This window comes from Brassica rapa, chromosome A05 (assembly GCF_000309985.2).
Source record: "Brassica rapa cultivar Chiifu-401-42 chromosome A05, CAAS_Brap_v3.01, whole genome shotgun sequence".
In the NCBI taxonomy this organism is placed as follows: domain Eukaryota; kingdom Viridiplantae; phylum Streptophyta; class Magnoliopsida; order Brassicales; family Brassicaceae; genus Brassica; species Brassica rapa.
Genome location: NC_024799.2, coordinates 6406640 through 6432308, shown reverse-complemented (window position 1 = coordinate 6432308; position 25669 = coordinate 6406640). Strand labels below are relative to the sequence as shown.

At 31.6% G+C, this 25669-nt stretch overlaps 3 protein-coding genes and 1 long non-coding RNA gene across 5 annotated transcripts in view; 2 read left to right on the top strand and 2 right to left on the bottom strand.

Annotated features, from left to right (window-relative positions):
• Positions 1-25669, bottom strand: part of LOC117134085 — a 905201-nt gene that overhangs the window by 32245 nt on the left and 847287 nt on the right. The gene's annotated exons all lie outside the window — the stretch shown is intronic.
• LOC117134098 lies at positions 835-5061 on the top strand. Its single transcript, XR_004458248.1, has 2 exons — positions 835-1958; positions 2030-5061. It is a non-coding gene; the product is annotated as an uncharacterized LOC117134098 (long non-coding RNA).
• On the bottom strand, positions 4799-6048 carry LOC103867589 (protein YELLOW LEAF 1, choloroplastic). The gene is made up of 4 exons (XM_009145669.3): positions 5818-6048; positions 5574-5704; positions 5353-5434; positions 4799-5190 (listed from the first exon to the last, which is right to left on the bottom strand). Exons 1-4 carry the CDS (start codon positions 5969-5971, stop codon positions 4997-4999), a joined length of 561 nt encoding a protein of 186 aa, XP_009143917.2. The 5' UTR covers positions 5972-6048; the 3' UTR covers positions 4799-4996.
• On the top strand, positions 10155-13951 carry LOC103867588 (E3 ubiquitin-protein ligase COP1). 2 transcript variants are annotated; one of them, XM_009145667.3, is made up of 13 exons: positions 10155-10542; positions 10684-10761; positions 10912-11067; positions 11183-11536; positions 11618-11775; positions 11871-11936; positions 12005-12083; positions 12384-12539; positions 12627-12725; positions 12849-12953; positions 13058-13237; positions 13324-13434; positions 13527-13951. In XM_009145667.3, exons 1-13 carry the CDS (start codon positions 10222-10224, stop codon positions 13695-13697), a joined length of 2034 nt encoding a protein of 677 aa, XP_009143915.1. In that variant the 5' UTR covers positions 10155-10221; the 3' UTR covers positions 13698-13951. The 2 variants fall into 2 exon arrangements, with proteins under 2 accessions (XP_009143915.1, XP_009143916.1); XM_009145668.3 differs by having other exon boundaries at positions 10183-10542; positions 10908-11067; positions 13527-13933.

The window sequence follows — 25669 nt, the reverse complement described above, 5'->3', positions numbered from 1 at the left end:
ATATAATAATTTTATAGTTTTCATGTTGTAAATTAAAATTATCACATATATATGTTGCTTATTATATATTTGTCTTATTGAATTTACGTTTGATTACTAAACTAAATTTTTTAATGCATGAAACAACATATATGAAAATAATTTTATATTTAATTTATTTGTAATTATGATCCGTAATTCAAATCGCTAGAGTTTTTTAGTAATTTTTAATGTTTATCAACTTTATATAATAAATTACTGTATATTAAAAAGTTTAAAATAAGTTAAATTTTTATACATGTATTATATAGTTTACTAATATTAACCCGTTCTACCAACATATTATATTTTTAGCATAAATATTTTATATTTATGAAAATAAAATATGTTAACTTATCAATTTAAAATAATTTTATCATATTTTGTTCAATATAATATTTTTATTTTAAAATGATAGATATTATTATAAAAATTAATAAAATAGGATATAGTTTTATTCTTTTAGTAACATTTCATTACTAATTACAAAATTAGTTGAAAATATTTATATTCAATTTATGACAATTAAGATCTTATTATAATCTTTTTCAAGAGATTTGTTAGAATTTTTTTTTTTTTTAAATAAAAGATATTATGATTAAAATAGTTAAAATAATTATGTATATTAGCATTAGTGATATACATTTAATATAAAATTTAAATGATGGTCCAAATAAAAATATCACTCATCAAAAAATCATGATTTTTTATTTTATTAGAAAACAAATTTGAAAAAATTAAAATTAAAAATATTTATTTCTAACAAAATCTTTAAAAATTATTTGTATATGTATTTGTGAAATTAATTAATTTCATTTTATTTAAATTTTCGTTTATAAACCAAAACTATATTCAATTTTAATTTGTAATTATATTTTATGATAATTTAAATTAAAACTAACTAATGTTTGAAAGTAAATTTAAAAATATTCTAAGAAGATTTTAAAAAGATTTTGTTAGAACATTTTAAATATATTTATTTGTATTTCAAATAAAAAAGATAAATATATTAAAAAATATAATAATGATCTTATGTAAAATAAGATATTTTCTAAGAATGGTCCAAATTTAAAAAATCACACATGAAAAGAAGTCATGACTTCTGTTTTAATATATAAGATTGCTTCTTTTTTTTTGTCACACATACTTCATTAATATAGAATCTGGTCTCATATCCAAAGTCAGCCTATGAATGGATCCATAATAAAAAAAAGAAGACAGAAATTGCTTAGCCAACGAATCGGCTTCAGCGTTCATCAAACGAGAAAAGTGAGAAAAAGATATTTCGACGAAAATAGAGGAGATTTGCTTGATATCTCTGACGATACTGAAAATTTTCTTGATTTGCATGTCATTCCTTATAGCTCAGATGTGCATTGTATTGTCAAAGAATAATCAGAGCTTCGGAAGCCCTAGTTTCACTGCAGAGAGAAGACCTGATCGAAGAGCAATTGCCTCCGCGATGAGAGGGGAATTAACGAATCCATGTGTTGCAGCCCCTTGACTGATGCAGGATCTAGCCGAATCTGTTAGAATCCATGTCACTCTATCTCTTTTTGACCGTTTATCCCAGGCTGCGTCTGATCTACAAGTCGTAACCGTAAGATCGTCAATCGAATTTTGCAGGTTCCTTTCCTAATGAGGTAAATTTCATGTCTTCGTTTGAACTGACCCCTTTGCTGAGGTCCATTCTCTTGCCAATCTTACCCCTTTCGTATCTGCAAGTGAGAAAGTTTTGCTTTCAAAAATAAGTAGATTCCGAGCAATTCAAAGTGCCCAACAGATCAATGGGAGTATTGTATTCGTGATTCCTGTTGGTGGGAGACATATCGCTTGTTTGAACCATTGCTTCCTTGAAACTCTTCTCCGTAGCGAGGTGAACTACTTGATTGAGGGGAACATGAATTCAAACTTCTTTCGCAAAGGGGCATTGAAAGAAGGTATGCATTGCGGTTTCCATTTCATTGCATCGATTATAGAGTGTTCCTGATGTTATATTTCTATGTTGTAGGTTCTCTCCTAAAGGCATTGTCCTCTGTATGATAGATCAAAGAAAAATTTTCTTTTTTAGTGAACAAGCTTCTAACCATATATTTTTATGCAGTTGAATACTTCTATGTCAGGTGTATTTTCGGTCCTTGTTAGCTAACCAAATCGCCTAAAACAACGTTTCAATAACAGGACTTACTCTTTTACAGTGTGCGGCCTAAAAGTGTCTCATCATAAATACTTTGCTAATTTCATAATTCTTTTTTGTTTCATACCAATTCACTCTATTTACTTTGAATACCATATATATGAATTTAATTGATCTGATTACTTTAATTGTTTTTATTTGGTTCAATGTAAAATGTAAAATCTTTTCTTTTTTATTACTTCAATAATCCCTTGAATTTTCTTGATTAATTTTTTATAATTTGATTCGGATTCAAGTTGCAAAATTCAATTTTACTATGGTTTGGGTTTCCAAACTTTCTTTTATCCCTATTTTATGGTAAGTTTCAGTTTCAAGGTAACAACGACATGAAGCAATTGGGTAAAATAACACTTATTAACACAGTTTGGCAGATCTACGGTATTCCTTCTTTTTAATTTTTTTTAATTGGAAAAAGAACAAGTCGTAGACTATAGGTTGAGAATCACGCAAGGATTATTGTCTCAAAAGCAATCCTAACCATAACTGAAATTCACGATTAGAAAAACAGATTAGAATTTAGAACATTTCCAACCCATTTCATTTTTCATAGTAATTTTTAGAAACTATTTAAATGTATCTCTATTTTTTTTTTAAATACTGTTTTCTTTATATTTCAAAACTAATAGTATTCTTATTTTCTTATTTTCGTTCTATTTTTAGATGAATACTACTCCCTCCGTTTTTTAATATAAGTCATTTTAAAGCTATGCACATAGATTAAGAAAATCATAAATTTTTTATATTTTCGAAACAAAAACATCATTAATTATTTACCTAACCACAATTCAACCAATAGAAAAATAGAAGATATATTATCATTGTTTAGACAATATTAATTATTAATAAATGTTATATAGAAAACCAAAAACGACATATAATTTGGAACAAAAAAATTTCTCTAGAACGACTTATATTGAAAAACGGAGGGAGTATTTTTCTGCAAAAAATATATTGGGATAGATCTTATTTCTTTTATAGATTTTTTAAAATAACAAGATGTATTTTACATAGTCTTACGGCAAATTAAAAATAATATCACATTTAGTGTTGAAATAACGTTAAATTTGGTGTTATGATATTAAATTTTATTTTTTCATCTCTAACAACAACACTAAATTATACATCAAAACAACATTATATATTATTATTTTTAGTTTGAATAGATTTTTTTGTCATCAGTTTTAATAGATTAATTATTTGTAATTGACTAATAATATTTTATCATATTTATATTTTATGCTTATTTGATAAAATTTTGATGTTTATTAATGTGAGAATAAAAATGTTATTTTAATGTTTAGTAATGTAAAAATACAAATAGCATGATATATTTCTTTTTAGCTATATTTTTTGTATTTGTTTGACATCTAGCTATATTTTTTGTAAAAAAGTAATAATATTAATTTATTTATAGTTAATAAAAATAATATATTATTTAAATATCTGGTGTGATTAATAATGTTACACAAACAAAACATCAAATTTGATAAAATTATTATTTGGTGTTTTATTGGAAACAAATAGATCCAATTTAATGTTTTGGTGCCTAAACTGACATCATATAAGGGACAAACTGGCTTTAGAAAATTCCTAAACAACTTGAAAAATGAACTTTTTCAAAAAAAAAAAAAACTTAAAAAATGAAAATTTAAAAAGGAGAAAAGAAACACAGTCTTTGAGACCAAGGCTTCCAATGGTGTAGTGGGAGAAGCGAAAGTCTTCACTCGTACACTAGAAGAAAACAAACATACACAGGGGTAAAATGGTCCAAAAAATAGATTCGAGCACAAGAAATCTATTGCATTGTGTGGAAAATCTTGTGCGCGATGGTATTTGGCAGAGTGTAAGAGCAATGATACTGAATTTCTGACCCATCAGTATTGTGCCACGGAAGCAGAAAGGTCGCGATTGTCTGTGGTAACGTCCACTTCATACGTGCACGTGGGTTTTAACGCGGTTTGTTAGACCGGTTTGACCGTTTGAAAGGCTTTAACGTCAAGAAGAGTTCTCTCACTTTTCTGGTACAGATCCCGACTTTTATATTTTTATCCCATCAAAATATTCATTTTTATTTGCTATAAAGGCAAATCTACCAAATAATATGTTTTTAAAGTTTATTAGCAAACGCCTGCCCATGTTAAATAAGCAAAACCATCAATAGGATACTTTTCAATGGAAACAGAACTTGATAGAAGCTGGAAGCCTGGAACAGGCCAAGTGGCTTTATAATTCGGTCCACCTCAGTGTTAAGACTTGGTTGAATTATGATTCACTGCCACGCTATTACCAAATTCCTCCCTGCAACTTTGGGGTGGATAGGCTGCAGTTTTGCACATAGCCCACTAATGGGCCACAAGTAATCTTTTACTGGGCTGAGTTTATTTGATGACCTTCTGCCTACTTTTAGCCCAACATTTGATCGCTCTATGAGAACTTCTCTAGCATCAAATAACATCTGACTTTTGGTGCTCTAGTTATGAGTCATGACAATCGCCAACCTAATGAATGAATATGTATCTGTATCAACTGTTGTTTTAAAGAAAGAGAATGACCACTTTGCACTTCGGTGTGAGTTATTGCATAGAGGTAACAAAACATCATAAATTTGTGTGAATTGTTGGAAATGTGTTTCATATAATAAGTTTGGAAAAGCTTAAATACCGACCAACAAGAGACATTACAACACGAGACCATGTATGTTTCAGCTCTAAGATAAGCAAGTGTGATTCTCAAGTCGTATGCAGCAAAAAACAACACTAATCCAGTGAAGCATACACATCATCATCGTCTTCTGCCCCCTCGATAATCCTCCTCACCCTCTTTATCCTTCAGTAAACCCAAGAAAGCGAGAAAACCAAAGAAGAAGAAGCCACCAGACCAGTTGCCACCACCGCCTCCTCCTCCACCTCCATCTCCATCATCTCGCGGTGGGAACCCGTCTCCTCCATCATCCAGGCTTGGTGATTTCTCCTTAGCTGAAAATTCAACAAAAACAAGACTCCTCTTTTCAAACTAAGTTCAAATGATAAGATAACGCATTCCTAGCTTCCTACTATCCCTCAAAATCTAGGGGACATGTGTCTGGTGCCATTATATAACAAAAACAAAAGAAGCAGAGAGAGGAAACAATGGCTTACAGTGGACAGGAGCTTGTGTTATTGTCGGAGACTCCCGAGTAACGGTCTGTGTTTGACCTTGACTTTCACTGCACTTCGCGTTCTGCAAGGGAATTAACAGAAAAAAAAGAAGATTGTCAGTTTGATGATAACTAACGACACACATCATAACAAGCAACCAAACACTTAGATAACGCCACAATCAGAATCAAAAGACACGTGTGACTGTCGAGATGTCTTACAGCGGCAGAGTTGCATATCAAAAGAGATCGCTTTCGACTACCCAATCCCATCCCCACCGCACTTAACGAGGAGACTCTATCTCGTCTTTCGATTCCTCCGACCAACCCTGAGCTACGAATCCGCAGGTTTTCTACAGAGGTTCAATCAACAACGAGTTTCTCAATTCCTCGATTAGGTTAAAAATGAAATCTCAAGGGGAGAAAGGGGGAAACGAAGGTGAATAATAGGGAGGAGAAAGCTTACTGTTGATATTCACCGAAAGCGGAGAAGCGTGGAGGATAGACGCCGCCATAGCCATCGTTGAGCAGCTTGACGACGGTGGAGGAAGAAGAGAGGATGCAAGCAGCAGCAGGTGACCCCGATAGATAGATAACTTATAGTTGTTGTCAACTTGCATCCAATGGAGAGACGCCACGTCTTAAAATTGTCATAATATTTCATTTTAGGACCTCGGCTTATCGTAAAAGTTTATTTCGGGGATTAAACTAATCTTTTGTTATAGACAAAAAGATCAAACGGCGTCGTTCCGAAGATTTTATCGGTCACTTGTTCCTTGCATCCAATAGTGATACGCCACGTCATAACATACGCCACGTCATAACATTTCATTTTCGGTCCTCCGTTAATGTTTATTTTGAGGGTTAAACTAATACTCTCTTTGTTCCTCAAAATAAGATTTTCTAAAATTTTCACGTTTATTAAAAATATAATAAATATTTATAATTTAATTTACAATTTATTTTTTAATACACTTTTCAATAATTAATGTTCACAATTTAAATATTTATAATTAATGTTTTTTTAAAAATATACAAAAATACTTAAAAATATAAAAAAAATTATTTTTGTCAAACAAGAAACTCTAAAAAATCTTATTTCGAGAATGGAAGGAGTATTGACGATGGAAAAACAACATCATATGCAACTGACACCCGAGGTGAAAGGAAATGCATGTCGCCGGCCTTTTCGCTTTGAGGCGGCCTGGCTTCAGCATAGCGAGTTCAAAGAGCTATTAGCATCCTCATGGGATAGGGACTTTGATACAAGAGAGGCTCTAGCTAGACTGGGAGTGGCTCTTCGGAGATGGAATAAGGAAGTCTTTGGTAATGTGCAAAGAAGAAAGGAAAAACTAGTTCGGGATATAGAAGAGATACAGAAAAAGATTGAAGAGAATCAATCTGATGCGTTGCTGGTAGCAGAGGGGGAGCTTCTTAAGGAATTTGAGATTGTTCTTGAACAAGAAGAAGTTCTTTGGTTTCAAAAATCGCGGGAGAAGTGGGTTGTCCATGGAGATAGGAATACAAAGTTCTTTCACATGTCCACAATTATACGAAGAAGGCGAAACAAAGTCGAGATGCTGAGAAATAATGATAACCAATGGGTATCAGAGGCTCAGGAGCTTGAGGAACTAGCAGTGAACTACTTCAAAAAGTTATATTCTCTGGAGGACGTGGATACTGAAACCCAAGGCTTATTGGTGAGGCGATTTGCGAGTCTCACAAGCCATGACTATGAGAATCTGAACAAGACCTTTTCAGCAGATGAAGTGGAGAAAGCAGTGAGAGATATGGGTAGCTTCAAAGCACCAGGACCTGATGGATTTCAACCGGTTTTCTACCAGAGATGTTGGGAAACAGTAGGGGGTTCTGTGGTGAGTTTTGCTACTAAATTTTTCGAGAATGGGAAGCTACCGGAGGACACAAATGATGCTCTTGTGGTGTTCATACCGAAAGTGACTAAACCAGAGAGTATTACACAGTTTCGTCCGATAAGTCTTTGTAATGTGTTGTTTAAGATCATTACAAAGGCCATGGTGGGAAGATTAAAGGGGGTTATGACAAAATTAATTGGTCCTGCTCAGTCTAGCTTCATCCCGGGAAGACTCAGTGCAGACAATATCGTAGTAGTGCAGGAGGCAGTTCATTCGATGAGAAGAAAGAAGGGTCGGAAGGGATGGATGCTTTTGAAACTTGACTTGGAAAAGGCCTATGATAGGTTGCGATGGGATTTCTTGGAGGATACGTTGAGAGCTGCAGGACTATCAGAGATTTGGGTTGGTAGGATTATGGATTGTGTTTCGGGTCCCTCGATGAGTATTTTGTGGAATGGTGAGAAAACAGAACCGTTCAAACCAGAGAGAGGGCTAAGACAAGGAGATCTCTTGTCACCATATCTGTTTGTGCTCTTCATGGAAAGGCTGTGTCACTTGATTGATGAAGCAGTAGAAGGGAAGAGATGGAAGCCCATTAGACTATCGAGAGGTGGTCCGGAGTTATCACATATCTGTTTTGCTGATGACTTGATTCTATTTGCCGAGGCATCAGTGACGCAAGTAAGACTAATAAGGAAGGTGTTGGAGGCCTTTTGTAAAGCTTCGGGGCAAAAAGTAAGCCTCCCGAAGTCTAAAATTTTCTTCTCAAGCAATGTTACTAGAGAACGAGGTGAGAGAATAAGCCGCGAGAGTGGAATTGCATCAACAAGGGAGTTGGGCAAATACTTGGGGATGCCTATACTACAGAAGAGGATAAACAAGGATACGTTCGGGGAGGTCCTGGAGAAAGTTGCTTCACGATTATCGGGGTGGAAGAAACAAACACTAAGTCTTGCGGGAAGGATAACTATGACAAAGTTGGTGCTGTCATCAATACCGGTGCATTCGATGAGTACAATAATCTTACCAGGGTGCATTCTTGATAAACTGGATAGCTTATCCAGAGATTTTGTGTGGGGGAGTGGAAAACACTTGGTTTCATGGGATATGTTGTGTAAATTAAAAGATGAAGGGGGTCTTGGAATTCGAAGGTCGAGAGATATGAACAAAGCTTTAATTGCGAAAGTGGGATGGCGACTACTGCAAGACACTGAGAGTTTGTGGGCTCGGGTACTAAGACGTAAGTATGCAGTGGGTAATATTCATGACTTATCTTGGATGAAAGTGAAGAGTAATGGATCGTCTACCTGGAGGAGTGTGGCGCTGGGGTTAAGGGAAGTGGTTTCTAGAGGACATAGCTGGGTCATTGGAAATGGGAGAGAGATTCGGTTCTGGACAGATAGATGGCTTTCAAACCGATCGCTAACATCAGTTATAATCGAGGAGCTACCAGAGGGAAGTACAAATGTCACTGCTAGAGACATGTGGATAGCAGGTGGTGGTTGGGATCAAACCCGAATTGCTCCCTTTGTAACAGAAGAGAGTCGATTAGAGCTGGCGGCTGTAGTGGTGGACATGGTTAGTGAAGGAGAAGATCGCTTAGCTTGGGGTCAGACTAAGAATGAAAAATTTACCGTAAAGACCGCTTATGAACTAATCACGAGAGATGAAAGCCCAAGACCATTTATGGGGAACCTGTTTAGAAGAATGTGGCATGTGGTGGCCCCTGAAAGAGTGAAGACCTTCCTCTGGTTAGTTGGAAATCAAGTTATTATGACGAATGCTGAACGTTATAGACGGCATCTCAGTGGAACTGATGTGTGTCAAGTTTGTAAAGGAGGAATAGAGACGATTCTTCATGTGATTAGAGATTGTTAAGCAATGAGAGGAATATGGGACCATTTTGTGCCAGCTGAGAAGAGAGTTGTGTTCTTTTCGATGCCGCTACTGGAATAGTTATACAAATATCTGAGTGATAATGAAATAAAGAGTGGGATCAGGTGGTCGTCGATGTTTGCTCTGGCGGTGTGGTGGGGATGGAAGTGGAGATGTGGTAATATATTTGGTGAGAAACAGAAGGTATGGAGGGACATAGTAGGTTTCTTGAGGAACTTGGCTAAGGAAGTGCTGCTAGCGAATGAAGTAGAGAGAGGAACTAGAAACGCGGGGCAAAAAGTCGAAATATTGGTGAGATGGACGCCCTCACAAGTCGGATGGATGAAGATGAATACCGACGGGGCGTCGCACGGGAACCCGGGACCTGCAACTGCAGGTGGAGTGTTACGAAATACTGAAGGGGAGTGGTGTGGTGGTTTTGCCATTAATATAGGAAGATGCGGAGCTCCATTGGCAGAATTGTGGGGAGTTTATTATGGGCTCGTTATCGCTTGGGAGAAAGGAGTCAGAAAGCTGGAGCTAGAAGTTGATTCCAAGGAGGTGGTGGAGTTTCTTACGACAGGGATTGGGGACACTCATCCTTTGTCTTTCCTGGTACGAATGTGCCATGGCTTTCTCAAACAGGACTGGTTAGTCCAGATTGTTCATGTGTATAGGGAAGCAAACCGCTTATCTGACGGGTTAGCCAACCTTGCATTTTCTCTTCCGTTTGGTTTACATAGTTTTGATGAGGCACCGTTGGAGGTTGCTGTTGTTTTGCAAGAGGATGTCGCTGGATCTTCTCAACCACGACTAGCTCAATTGTAGACTGGTTTTATGTTTTTTTGAATAAATCTTGGGAGTTAACTCCCATATTCCTACCCAAAAAAAAAAACAACATCATGAGCTCAAACGGCGTCGTTCCGAAGATTTTATTACAATTAAAAACGACAGCCACACGCGCGGAAGCTAGCGCGTCGACAGCAACGTGTATGTTTTGCATCCTCAGAAAAGAGCCACCGTCGACCCCACCTCCCTCCTCCTCATATCCGCCATACCCACCACTCCCCCCCACCCAACCAAATTAAACAAAAAATTGAGAGCAAAAAGGAAAACGAATTATGGAAGAGATTAGGAAGGATCCGCTAGTTCCGGCTGTGAAACCCGATCCGAGAGCCTCCTCCATCGGAGAAGGCCCCAACCACCGCCACGAAAACGACGAAGGAGGAAGCGGTGGTTTGGAGATTGGAGCTCCGGATCTGGATAAGGACTTGCTCTGTCCGATTTGTATGCAGGTTATAAAGGACGCTTTCCTCACGGCGTGTGGACATAGCTTCTGCTACATGTGCATCATCACGCACCTTAGGAACAAGAGCGATTGTCCCTGTTGTAGCCAGCACCTCACAAATAATCAGCTTTACCCTAACTTCTTACTTGATAAGGTCTCTCTTTCTTATCTTGCTCACACTCACTCATACAAGTGTTGTTTTGCTGAACTTGTAATAGAAAACTTGGTTAGAGAAACTGTTGTCTGAAATGGAGGCTTATTATATGACTTGTTTTTTTTTTTACTATCTGTGTAGCTGTTGAAGAAAACTTCAGCTCGGCATGTGTCGAAAACTGCATCGCCTTTGGATCAGTTTCGGGACGCATTACAACGGGTCGGTTTCCTGACAAGCCTTTGTGTTCTACTACTCCTCTTTACGTTGGTTTTGTCAGATTAATTATTTGGAGTAGAACCAATTCTCTGTCTGAAAGTCTTTTTATTTTTTTAAATCAAATTTTTACTTTTTGCTTTCTTCCTTAGACAGGGTTGTGATGTGTCAATTAAAGAGGTTGATAATCTGCTGACACTTCTTGCGGAAAAGAAGAGGAAAATGGAACAGGAAGAAGCTGAGAGGAACATGCAGATACTCTTGGACTTTTTGCATTGTCTGAGGAAGCAGAAAGTTGATGAACTTAATGAGGTTGGTTTTGTCTTGGATTCTGGAGTAGCATCTGGTTTGCCTATTAATAGCTATTCCTGTTGCGCTTCAAACTTGTTATTTTTGATTCAAAGAAGTTCTCCCGTTGTTGTTGTAGGTGCAAACTGATCTTCAGTATATTAAAGAAGACATAAATGCAGTTGAGAGACATAGAATAGATTTGTACCGTGCTCGGGATAGGTACTCTGTGAAGTTACGAATGCTCGGAGATGATCCAAGCACACGAAATGCATGGCCCCTCGAGAAGAGTCACACCGGCTTCAACTCCAATTCTCTGAGCATAAGAGGAGGGAATCCATCAGGCAATTTTCAAAACAAAAAGGTAGTAGAGGGAAAGGCACAAGGAAGCTCTCACGGGATATCGAAAAAGGATGCACAGAGTGGATCAGATTCCCAGAGTTTGAATCAGTCATCTGTCTCAATGGCCAGGAAGAAACGGATCCATGCTCAGGTTTGTTCTTTCTTGTCTGCTCGTCATCTTGAAAATGTCTTGTTGATTGGCTAATTTCGTTTTGAGTGTCTTTTCTTGTAGTTCAACGATCTACAAGAGTGTTACCTCCAAAAGCGGCGTCAGTTGGTAGACCAACCACATACTAATCAAGAAAGTGATAATAGTGTAGTACGTAGGGAAGGATACAGCCACGGCCTTGCAGATTTTCAATCTGTGCTCACTACCTTTACTCGCTACAGGTTTGATTAGTGAATGTCCCTTTTCTAATTAGTTGCACTCGTGCATTAGAGATGTTTTAGACCATCTGAATTTTGATTATACTCTTTATGTACAGTCGTCTGAGAGTTATAGCGGAGATCCGGCATGGGGATATATTTCATTCAGCCAACATTGTATCAAGGTGAGTTCTTTCTCCTTGTTCGTTATCTTGTTGAGATTACTGAAAGAGAGGGTCTTGTTCCTTTTCAGCATAGAGTTTGATCGTGATGATGAGCTCTTCGCCACTGCTGGTGTTTCTAGATGTATAAAGGTTTTTGACTTCTCTTCGGTAAGTTCAAAAAAATCTTAGAGAGCATTCATTTACATACCAATTGAATCATCTTTGCCAGAGTTATGCTCTTGTGAAATGTCGTGCATCTCAATTGGGGAATACTTGACAAGGAAACTAAGATGTAGCATTTGTTGAAGAAAGTCTAGTTGTGATGCATGATAGCCATTTGGCCTTTATTTTCTTAGTATTTCATAGAACAATTATGTCCAAGCTTCTAAATTACCAAATTGTTAGTTTTAGTATTTTATATAATGGACTCTGGTGGGTTAGTTGAAGATGGTTGTGCATACTTTTCAGGTTGTCAATGAACCGGCAGATATACAGTGTCCGATTGTGGAGATGTCAACTCGCTCCAAACTTAGTTGTTTGAGTTGGAATAAGCATGAGAAAAACCATATAGCAAGCAGTGATTATGAAGGAATAGTAACTGTGTGGGATGTAACCACTAGACAGGTGATTACTTTGCCCTACTACTCCAGCATCGCACCTTTAAGATACTGTGCAATGTATCTAAATTTTTAATTAAACAACTGGTGACAGAGTCTTATGGAGTATGAAGAGCACGAAAAACGTGCCTGGAGCGTTGACTTTTCGCGAACAGAACCATCTATGCTTGTGTCTGGTAGTGACGATTGTAAGGTATGTTGAAACCGTGCAATGTATCTGGAGTATGAAGGTCACATTAGTTAATTAAACTATTGTGATATGTGTGGTGTTCAAAAAAAAAAAAAAAAAAACTATTGTGATATGTGTTTGAACCAGGTTAAAGTTTGGTGCACAAGGCAGGAAGCAAGTGTGCTTAACATTGATATGAAAGCAAACATTTGTTGTGTCAAGTACAATCCTGGCTCAAGCAACTTCATTGCGGTATATATTTTCATCACATTCATGTTTGATCTATCCGATCATGATCATCTTCACACTGCCACACCTCTTCAGATATAATCTTTAAGCCTTTTGACTTATTGCAGGTCGGATCAGCTGATCATCACATCCATTACTACGATTTAAGAAACATAAGCCAACCACTTCATGTCTTCAGTGGACACAAGAAAGCGGTCTCCTATGTGAAGTTTTTGTCCAACAACGAGCTTGCGTCTGCGTCTACTGATAGCACACTACGCTTATGGGATGTCAAGGACAACTTGCCAGTAAGATTACTTCCCGGATTGTATACAAAGAAACAAGTCTTGGCTATGTTGTTCAATATTAATTTATGCGTTTTTTTAATTTTCAGGTTCGGACATTTAGAGGACACACTAATGAGAAGAACTTTGTGGGTCTAACAGTGAACAGCGAGTATCTCGCCTGCGGAAGCGAGACAAATGAAGTATATGTATATCACAAGGTTTCACAAAATCTCAAACCTCTGCCTCCATTTATCATTTATACATGTTGAATCTCTCGTTGCTCAAGTATTTGGTGGATGTGGGATTGTAGGAGATCACGAAACCTGTGACATCGCATAGGTTTGGATCACTAGACATGGAGGAAGCAGAGGAAGAGGCGGGTTCATACTTTATTAGTGCGGTTTGCTGGAAGAGCGATAGTCCCACGATGCTGACTGCGAATAGCCAAGGAACCATCAAAGTTCTGGTACTCGCTGCTTGATTGTAATAAATATTACTCTACCAAAGATTTAAAGCTTCTTCAATCAATAAAACCAATAAATATCAGTACCATATATTGTATTTTAGTGCGAGTTATAGAGAGAAGCAATCTGTCAAAAGTAGGGTTCATCATTTGGAAAGCAACTTTGTATTGTAATGCTTGACTTGAATCCCTCGAGAAGAATCTGTCTCAAAAGTGGAACAAGAAATCATCATAGCTATATTCTTAATTATTAATCCCATTTTGGTTTTAAACAAATTTCCCCTTTGATATTTATAAAAAACAATTTAACTAAATCATTAATAAACTGCCGAATACATATGGTTACACACTTACATGGATCAATGACTTTAATTTCTACATTATAAGCTGTAAAACATGTTTTGTAAACTGAAATATAAATAATCTAAAATAGCTTATAAGAACGATAAAAGAGACGATAAGAACGAAAACCTTGACTTACCTACAAAGCGTCCAAACCCATGCGATAAGTCATCAACGTGTGCATGTAGCAACATCGTAGAAGATTCTTTTTTCATTTTTGTTGTCCATTTTATATATAATTAGTACTTAATCACTCCAAAGTAACTCACATAATGTGATTGCGTGTGAACACGTTCTCATTAAACGGCCATACTAATACTATTATAATTTTGTAATAGTAATCCTTGTGCATTTGGATACGTAACTGTGGAATGGCATGAAGTGTATGAACATGCATGCTTTGGGAAATGAATCCCATGGCCAAACATTTTTTTTCTTCTTTTTTTTTTAATTCCTAAGAACGTTACATATATAATAAGTATATCCTAGTGATTATAATTAGGTGGCCTGATAAATTAAATGCTATTTAGGAGCTTTTCTAATTACTTTGTATTTTGTAACCAAGGAGTCAAAATCTCTTTTGAAATGAAACAACGACCATCTTACAATGAGGGGGCACATGAATGTGTTTCTTTCCTTTAAACAGGGCTGGGAGAATGCCTACCGAAACATTTGCAACAGACTTCTAAATTTTTTAAAAAAACTTATATACAAATAGATTTCAGAAAAAAAATTTAAGCTTCTAAATTTATATGTTTTACATAGACACAGGCACATGCTTTCAAAATCTCAGGACAGACCCTACCTTTAAACAACCATATCAATCAAACCCTTTTTCTCTATTAAAGTCGTACTCACACACCATAGTGTTTGTAATATTCTACTTCTTGTAAAGTTTGTTTTCTTGTTATCGTTCGATTGATCCATATACCAAATTTGTGATAACGTGTATTACTTATGTATAACTTATAGTTACGTATAATATGGCATCTCATAAACTCAAAACCACATGGTCTAGATATTATGGTAATTAATCTGATCGATAACGGAGTTAGCAAGTTATATTTGTATATGAAAATGAAATGTGGATCGTAAACTTTCTATATATGTAACCAAATGATCTTGGTCTAGAGCTTCCGCCATGGATTCGATTCTCCTGCCACCCATAAACGTTTTTAGTAGGAAAAAAACTCATATTTTTATGAGTCTTTCGGTGATTAGTCTTTGAACCTAGAAAACATTTGCGATCATACCAAAGTTATCCAAAAAAAACCTTTTTATATATGTTGCTGTTTTCTTTACATTAATTTTTTTGGACACGCATAAAATACGATCGATCACGTACGTCAACAAAGATGTAAAATGTAATAAGTGTTTAATATATGAATATAATTCGATAGACACAGATTTGATTTGATTTTTTTTTCGACTAAAGGCTTACATTTGGATTTTTCGTTCTTCTGGTTATTGGTAAAAGTAAACGTTTTACGTTAGCCACATATGTTTCCGCAAGTTCACATCGTATATATAATTATAATACCCAACCTATGTAATCTAAATGTGATGTATACTTTATTTTTGTTCGTCAGTAATCTAAACGTCGTGTAAAATTAAATATATTAGATAGCACAACTCATTTTACTAATACTAGAGATTTTTTCCGCGATTGTGTCTTATAAATTTATTTTATTTATAATATTATTTGTCGGTTTGTTTCTTTTACATTAATTTTTTGTTTTTCCAATGTTAGTTTTTCTTAATTTAAATTTAGATGTTTATAGTTTTTCTTTTTTCTGGTTGTAGATGGAGAATTATATTTTTTATTGATAGTTTTTGAATGTGACATAAACTTTTTGAAATTTTAAAATAATGTTATATATAGTACAATTAACACATTAAAGAAGAGAAACATATTTAAGCACATTTTATACAGGTTTTATATACATAATTTTAAACATTATATATGTATATATTATAAGTTTGAAACATGTAAATGCTTTCTAAAGTTAAATACTTGTTCTGAATTTACATAACTTATCGAAAGTTTTATCTTTTTAAAATTTAAATCACAGAAAAAAACAAAAAGTCAGTATAGATGGGTTTTCTTGGGCTTTTAAATCAACACTGAAAATTTACATGAATCATATAACAACAGTTTTATAAACAACTCGATAAAATTTGACCGAGCCAAAAATTTTCACACAATATGTTCTTTCTTCTTCAAATTGCGAAGAGCCTATAGGCACAAGAAAAAAATCATAATTTTTGTTTTCACTTATATAACATTTTTTTTCCTTTACACACGGAATTTATTACACTGCTATAAGCAATTGAGAACTCTATTCATATAAGATTCACATCTATGCATTTTGACAAAGAAGAATTTTAGCCATCTTTAGTTTCAGAATGAATCAACTTCAGTCATATACACTATATTTTCTCTATGATTCAAATCTTACAATTTTAATATATGTGCAGATTTCCATGTGAAAAAACACGCACGCCATCTATCGTTCAACCTATTACTTTTTCCAAAGTAAACACTATAATCCTCGTTTGGTTAGCTCCACAAACTAATCTCTTTGGATCAGTGTAACCTTTCAGAAAATGATAATCTTAACATCTTACAAAAAAAAAACAACAAATATTGACTTATTTATATGAATATATATTATTTTAAATCATTATAGTGGACGAAGAAAGCACCATAATTTGTACAACAAATTATCTTAGATTCACTTCATCATATTCACCATTTTACCATTTTAATTACATAATTTTATATGAGCTTCTTCACCTTTTCCGGTTATTTTCTCTTTATTTATAACTACAATATAAAGTTATAAACTATATATATATTATAAATTAATAATTTATTTACTCTTAAAGTAACGATTAAAAATAGAACATAATTCAATATAGATATATGATTCTATTAATAAATTAGCAGTTACAAATTTGAAATTTTTAGAAATATCAAAAGTTTTATATTAGTTAATTATCTTCTAAATGATATTTATTTTTAATTCTTTTTGGATGTGAATATTTTGGCTGAGGTGGATAGCCTCAAAAGCCTTGAATTTAGTCCCTTTTATATAGTAGGACTACTAATTATTTTATCCTCACGAGCACGAGTCATATGAATTTCTAAGTTTAAATGTCGAAAACTCGAGATTAATCCCTTAATTGATAGTGGATAGCTGTGAAGAAAAACGGCAATGGATGACTCGGACCCAACACTTTCAATAAGACTTTTGTTATGTTATATTAATTTAAACTAGGTGATGAGTAGATTTAAAGAGATTATCACTTTTAATTAATAGTTATTATAAAAGTAAAAATCATAGAAATAAATACTACATATTTTAAAAACTTTAAAGAAAATTCTGCGTTTCACTAACCATTCACTAACCATTTAATCTTCGTTTTTTTTAACTTATATTTTTGTTTGTTTAATTGAAGCGAATTAATAAATAATAAGAGTAAGTAAATACTAATATAAATAAATTATGAAGTAGAAATAAAATGAAACATAAGCAATAAACTAATAAAACCCTTCGGAAACAAAATATAAGAAAACAAAAATAAATTAAAAATTGATGGTTAAACAATTCCATGACTGTTGTGAATGCTAGATCGTAGTGGTAAAGATGTTTTGAGAAGAAGAGAATGGTGAGGAGATGTAGATATAAGGCCTAGTATTTATATATGCAAAGCGCTTAGGTCTAGGGTATACTCGCTATCATTAGTTGCCACAATCAAATTTTCTATTTCAAATCGAAATCTAAATATATTACTTCCTTTGTTTCTTATTACACTATTTGATTGTTGTATTGTAGGAAATTAATGTGGTGCTGGTCAATCAAATTAAATATAAAAATCAATCAGTGACAATCACATTCCCATTCTAAATTTGACGTAGTTAACAATTCAAAGTTGGTTTTTAACTTAATAATCCGCGTCCTGCGCGGAATGAGTGATTAAAAGAGATTATTACTTTAATCTATAGATATTATAAAGTAAAAAAATAGTCACAAATATTAGATATAATAAAATATTGAACGAAATTATGCAGATTTATATAATGTAGTTTTTTTCCCAAAAAAACTTGTGTAACTGGTTAGGTGTAATTGAAGTATATTTAAAAATATTAGTTTTTGAAGTAGATTGAAGGTTTAGAGCCATAACTCAGTTTTAAATCTAACTTTATTTATATACAACCGTAATTACAGATGAATGATTAATGATTATAAAAAATCAATCAATTAAAATTAGGAATTGATATGTAATTTAGTTTGTCCAATCAGAATAATTTAACTTTCTTTATATATAACCATAATTACCGATAAATACTTAATCACTTAAAAAGACAATCAATAAAAAATTTTGAATTGATATCTAATTTAATTTGTCCAAGCGGACTAATAAATTTTTCAAATTCAACATAATAACATATGTAGCTAACCGGTTAAGGCTATAGCTTAATACATTTTTTTATATATTCAATATAACTATACCTATAATGAATTTATATATGTGAGGTTGATATAAAAAAAATAACATATGACCATTGGACAATAAGGACTTCTGAAATAAGAGAATTAATACAAACCATATAGATCAAGCAGTTATATAGCTCCTTCTACATTTTGAAGATATTAAAATTGCTTTATAGTTGATATCATTTTAGTGAGACAAACCTTCTTACTTATACAAAAACAGATTTGTACTTGAGATTTTTATATTCTAAAAGATGATAGGCGTTTCGAGCTATATTCGATTTTTATTTGTACTTATATTATAAATATGATAGGCGTCTCAAGATAGATGAAAAATATTTCTTGAACTAAAACCTGTGTTATACTACTTTTACTAATATATGTGTATCTACTTGATGAATATAGAAACATAAAGTGACTACGAAAATCAATAATAAAAATATTTTTTATTAATACGAAGAAGACCGCGTGAAAAATGGGTAATGAATGATCAAATGAGTTATCAGTTATTTAGATAGGAGTCATATAATATATTATGTTAAGCTATATTGTAATGAATAATGGCAATATATGTAATTAGTCTAATGAGGAGAGGGTATTTAATTAAAGGGTGTGAGAGTGATTCTAGTGTTGACACCTAAGAAATAGCAATTTGGTTAATAACACATGAGATCAATGTTAGTTTAAATTAATGCTCCTCAAATAATATAAAAGGGATATGCGAGAGCGAGCCTCATAATTTGGAGTACGAAATTGCTCTAATGTGTTAGTCTTGTATGAAATTATGTGTTCCTTATTCTATGATTTTTCCGAAACAAATTCATTAATACCAAATTAAAATTGCAAATTTGATAGACTAAAGTTCTAAGAAAACAAATTATTACATAACTAAATATATACATCATATGATGATACGATGAAAAAGATAAAATGCTATTTGTTAAAGAAGCCTTAATCTTCTTCTTTTTTGTATATGGTTTTTCTATTATGCAACTTGTGTATTTAACTAATAACTTTTGGCTAAGACTCACAACTACATACGTCAATATAAAACATTGTTTCCGTTTCGAATTGTGTTTCTACATTTTAAATATCAATGCTTATGTATCCAATTGATTTTTATCAGATTTTACTTTTGATTCTGCCCCCAAACTAAACAACATTGTTTACTTCAGCATATTTGCTCTGATTTCCTCTTCTATTCCAACAGTTTTAACAATACCCAATAAATTTCAAGGTTCACTTTGCTACAAGATTTTTCAAAACTAGATAGTTCCTACAACCAAACAAAACAGTGAAGACAAAATCAACAAAATTTTATAATTGAACAATATTGATATCACGAGTTTTAAACCTTATAAATCTACTGAAAGTAAACAATAAACACAACAGTATTTTATGAATCTACTCCACATAGATCAAGATCAAACTAGGGTTCTTAGAAATAGAGTTAAGAGAAATGGTTTGTTTTTGTTGCATGGAACTAATAACTAAGAGTGCAAATAAATTTGTCAAAGTCATCCGCAGAAAGCGTAGGAAAATTCGCAGGAAATCAAAGTTATAAATTATATAATAAAAATCGTCCCATAAAAATCATTAAGCACATTCTAAAACAGTAAAACTCAACACACCAACTTTAACTTCCATTTTCCATTAGTTAACGTTGATTTACTCATCTATGTTCTTTCATGTGTTTAAACAAATATTTTAGGTGCACGAAATAACTTTATATCAAAAACTAGACTCTAGTCAAGTTTCAAAATTAAGGATTTAAGATCAACAAAATACAAAAACTATATGATTGTTTGGATAGCTTTTAGATTTTGGTTTTTGGTTTTTGGTTTTTAGTTTTTAGTTTTTAGATTTTAGTTTTTGGTTTTTGATTTTGCAGTAGATTTTAGTTTTTGGTAAGACATCAATGCTGATTTTGGTTTTTAGCTTTTGGTTTTCGTTTAAAAATTATTAAAATATTTATTTTAAATTTTGATTTTTTTTGTAGTTTTAGTTTCTGAAAAGCTTCAGATGATGATTCTTTAGTTTTTAATTTTCCTATAATTTTTTGAAGTTGAAATAAAAATTAATAATAAAATAAATTTTTGTTAAGCCTAAAATATTACTTACTGTGAAAACAAAAAATAACACAAAATATTACCACTTAAAATACATTTATTTATTTAATAAATTATTTTAAAAGAAAATGATGCAATTTAAAAGAGAAAATAATGCAAACTAAATAGATGAACCACAGTTCATATATATATGTATATATATATACATAATTCATGCAGTTCAAAATTCTTAAAATTTAAACAAAATTTAAATAGTTATATTTTAAAATCTTCTATAATTCCACACATATTAAACAGTATACAATTTACAATTAGTTTATTATTCAAACATACTAAATAAAATTTAAATATATTTTTAGAACTATGGGAAACTGAATAAAATTATAAATATATATTGAATTCTGAATTTAATTTTTTTATTATCTTTTTGGGCTTTTGAAATTTTGATTAATGATTTTTTGGTCTGTAATTTTTTTTAAATTAACTTATAAATTAATTTTTTTAACAAAAAAAATTACTAAAAGAATATACCACGAATTTTAGTAGAAAGTACCAATAGTTAGCAAATGATTCTTACTAAACATTATTTGTGTATATAAATTATCTTCTTTTTTTCTTATATAAAAGCATAAATATAATTAGTATTTTTTAAAAAATTTAAAAACCAACGTGAGTTTAGAAAAAACCATGAAAATTTGGTTTTTGGTATTTATGTTGAGAAATCAGTTATTTCCAAAAACTAGTTTCCCTACATTTTAGGGAATCCGTTTTTTTCAAAATCTTGATTGGATGCAAAATGGTTTTTGGAAAAACAAAAACCAAAAACTAATTTAAAAACCCAAAACAATCAACTTCTAAAAGATATATCACTAACCTTGCAGTTAAAATTCAGATATTATTTTCTTAACTATGAAACCATTCAAACATAATTGAAGTGTATAAGAGAAAGCATAATAAATCCAATAAATAAAGTAAGAGTAAAAAATCCTCTCCAAAATTATTAAGTGATCAATCCTTAGCAAAATAGTAGATTTATGATCTATCGCAAAATTATTTTAAATTCTTGTTATTGTTGATGATGGTGCAAGTAAATCTGGTCAGGCGTGGATCTTCGTAGGACGATTCAGGTGATGCAATTAGGCGTAGGTCTTCATAAGGCAGGTAGTATTGTTGGTTGTCGAATCGTCTATGTAATCTTTCTTATATCATAATTGTAAGATCATAATAAATCAGCGTTAAAAAAAAGTTATTGTTGATGATCGATCCCTAGATCGATTGACCGTTTGTGAATTACCTTCCACAACAATTGTTTTTAATAATATAGTTTGTTTAGTTTGTTTTTGCTTCAGAATTTCTAATGTTCATCCAAAGTTATCTTATAGTATAAAATTACTCGATAAAGATTGAAACTCTAAAACATATCCATGCAATCAAATATAAACCCAATAAATTAAATAACACGAAACTGATGTTAGAAATCATTAAAAACATAGCCTCCCACATTGCTAAACAACTACTTCTCTCTTTAATAGGGTCTGTATGTAAGCTAAAATAAATTTTGAAACAACCTAGCCATTAGTATACATGTAATTTACCCATTAGTATACCCATCGATGAAGGTATATAAGTTTTAAATATACCAAGCGGCAAGCACAGCACAGTTGATTGATTAAGAACTATTACAATAAATAATAGGCACTAGACCGTAGTAATCAAACATAATGGTGGGCTACACAATTATGATCTCTCGTCTCATTTAACGGCTCTAGTTAATTTTACTAAGGTGAGAACATAGTCCTTGTCACGTATAAATTTATTAATTTGCAATGTATGCCCTAGTTTTAGTAGCAATAATCATTTGATCCATAAACTAAAAGGTTCTTATTTATAGAGGATCATTTTCTCCATATATATTGCAAAACATCTTAGTTTATGATATTCTTGAAGTTTGGTAGCAAAAGACAAACAAAACATAGCTATTTGTAAAATAAAAAAATAATAGAAATATGAACAACAAGATATAATAAATTTAAACATGCTTGTTTTAAACAATTTTTTCGAAGAATGTTAATTTTGAAGTGTTTTTGTAAGAAAATATCACCAATTTTTTTTTTTTAAATACCACCTTTCAATTTTATAAAACATGATATAACTTTTACACGTATAACTTGTCTTATGAAAATTTACAACCTTATAAATCATAATTTAAAAATATTTAATAAGTTTAATAAAATATTTAATAGTTTTAAGAAGAAGTTGGAATACAATTTATCAATTATACATTTTGTAAATCTGTATTTTATTAACTTAATAAAAGACCCTAATAAAAATGCATAAATATAATTTTTGAAAATGGGTATTAAATAATGATACTTACATAAACAAGGTGTAGTTTCAGTTATATATTAAGATAGTTATATAAAACTGACATATAAATTTTGTTAAAGGGTTTTAAATAATTAAACAATTATACAAAGAAATATATCTTGATGTTTTTGAAAATATGTTAGTTTCTTATAGTTATAAAATGTTATAGTATTTATGTAAAATTAGAAAATAGTGCGATTATGAGATAAGCTGTGAACGGCCTCAATCTTCACAAGGTAAAAACGATACCTTCTCGAATATTTATGAAACAAATTTGGGTGGCTTTACGTGGAATATTTGACCACTTGATCCAAAATATCGATTAATAATTGCTTCACTTTCTTTATGAATTTATATATTTTTCCTAATAGTGAGATTAGATTGATTTCATCCGCACGAGTAGTTTTCACAATTTCCCTGCTTAACAGTCAATACAGTAAAATATTCCATTTGAATATAATTTTTTGAGACACAAACTTTTCCATATTATAAAATAACGGAGAAGACCAAATTATAAAATTTTACCCTTGCAAATGTTTAGCACGAATAATCATTGAAATATGGCATAAGCTTTGTTTACGCGTATAATATGGCATAAGCTTTATTTACGTGTAAGGTGAAATATTGCATAAGCTTTGTTTACGCGTTTGAAATGGATTTTTTTTTGGGGGGGGGTGTTAGAAATGAAAATTATTTTAGTAAATAAATTTTTTTTTATATTTCGCTTAATTTAGCAAAACACATAAAAAAATATTTTTTATTAGTTTATAAAATCAGTTATACATGCACATTGGTTATCCATTTAGGTACGAATTGCTATTTTTAGATATCGTTTCTTTTTTAATTGGTTCCGCTTGAATATTATAAATTTATGTATTGGATTTTGAGTTAGGTCATTCTGGATCTGGATGAGTTCGGTTTAGATGTATAAGAATCTAAAATATCTAAATAAGAAATATATATGAAACAGGTTCGGATATTCGTACCAAAATAACCATATTACCTGATTCGGTCGAGATCTTTTGAATACAATTAGTTATATTACAACCCATCTAAAATATATAACACTAATTATGAAAAAAATCAATGTATAAAAATGAAAAAAATCAATACCTGTGTATGTGTGCAGGTCAATCTCTAGGGGGTTTAGAAATGAAAATTATTTTACTAAATAAAATTTTCTTTATATTTCACTTAATTTAGCCAAACACATAAAAAATACTTTTTATTAATTTATAAATTCAGTTATGCATAAACATCCATTTAGGTACAATTTGTTATTTTTGGGTATCGTTTTTTTTTAAAAAAATTGGCTACGCTTGAATATTATAAATTTATGTATTGGATTTTGAGTTAGGTCATTCTGGATCTGGATGAGTTCGGTTTTTATGTATAAGAACCTAAAAATATTTCACGTAATTTAGCCAACCGCATAGATATAATCATTTTTACTAGTTTATAAAATCTTTAGGCATGAAAATTGGCAATTCATTTAGGTACGGATTGTTATTTTCGGGTTTTTTTTAAATTAGGCCCGCTTGAATATTATAAATTTATGTACAAGTTTTGAGTTGGTCATTGTCGGTCTGGATAAATTTGGTTCTGATGTATAGAAACCTAAAAATATCTAACATAAAAACGAATAATGAATAAATAAAATGGATATTTATAAATGACTTAGAAGGATTAGCTTAATCTTTTTCAATAAAAATTTAATGTATTTATGGAAATTATTATCCATTAAAAATAAATTTGAAAAGTTATATCAACTTAAGATAAAATTGAAATTCTCTTTTATAAATAAGATCTTACTAGGCCGGTTCGACAAATCAGATCTTACTAGGCCGGTTCGACAAATTTAAACGAAAATCAGATCTTAGATATTTTCTGTTACTTTTTATTTTGAATTAATTTATTTGAACAGCTGAATTTTTCAAATTTAAATAATAATTTTCATAAATATTAATTATCTACAATAAAGTTTAAATTTATAGCATAATCGGATATATTCCCTCTAATCCCTTATATATTAATTGAGGAACATTTGAAAAGATATAACCTCAATTTTGTATTAATTAAAAGAGGCCCCAATGCATAGGTGTCACTCAATTAGGTAGTCAATTACATTCAATTGAAAAATAAGTAGGTCCACATTCGATTTTTATATGTTGTTAGATATATAAGTTGGCCAAACTATATGATATAATGATATGATATGATATTTTCTTTCCTTAAATAAAACCTACGGAATTACCATAAATGACTAATATATATATGACAATTAATGAGTTTAATAATAAAGATTTGATAACAATGTATATCTCCTCCATCATTTTTTGTTTAATTTTATATTATTAAAATAAATTAAACAATCAAATTAGCTATAAAAAGAAAATTTAGATTTTTTCGTATATGTTATATTTTGAATTTTTAAAAACGATAATAAATGACTAAAACTATTAAAATTATTATGTTAAAAATTAATGATCAATGGTTTAACATTTTTATTATAAGAAGATACACATGATTTTAAAACCATATGAGTAAAAAATATCATTTAATAATAAAATAAATATATATATATATATATATTAAACACTATATACCATAAGATTACATAAATATTTTAATATTAAAACTTTCAATGAATTTTCAAGAACATTTATAAATTATAAACTTATTAAAGATTTCAGATTAAAATTTTTGTTATCGA

Coding starts and splice junctions, on each gene's coding strand:
- LOC103867589 (XM_009145669.3), bottom strand. CDS start 5,971: ATGCAAGTTGACAACAACTATAAGTTATCTATCTATCGGGGTCACCTG. Junction 5,705..5,817: donor GCTTTCGGTGAATATCAACA/GTAAGCTTTCTC, acceptor GAACCTCTGTAG/AAAACCTGCGGATTCGTAGC. Junction 5,435..5,573: donor TGATATGCAACTCTGCCGCT/GTAAGACATCTC, acceptor ATTCCCTTGCAG/AACGCGAAGTGCAGTGAAAG.
- LOC103867588 (XM_009145667.3), top strand. CDS start 10,222: ATGGAAGAGATTAGGAAGGATCCGCTAGTTCCGGCTGTGAAACCCGAT. Junction 10,543..10,683: donor CTAACTTCTTACTTGATAAG/GTCTCTCTTTCT, acceptor CTATCTGTGTAG/CTGTTGAAGAAAACTTCAGC. Junction 13,435..13,526: donor AAGTATATGTATATCACAAG/GTTTCACAAAAT, acceptor GTGGGATTGTAG/GAGATCACGAAACCTGTGAC.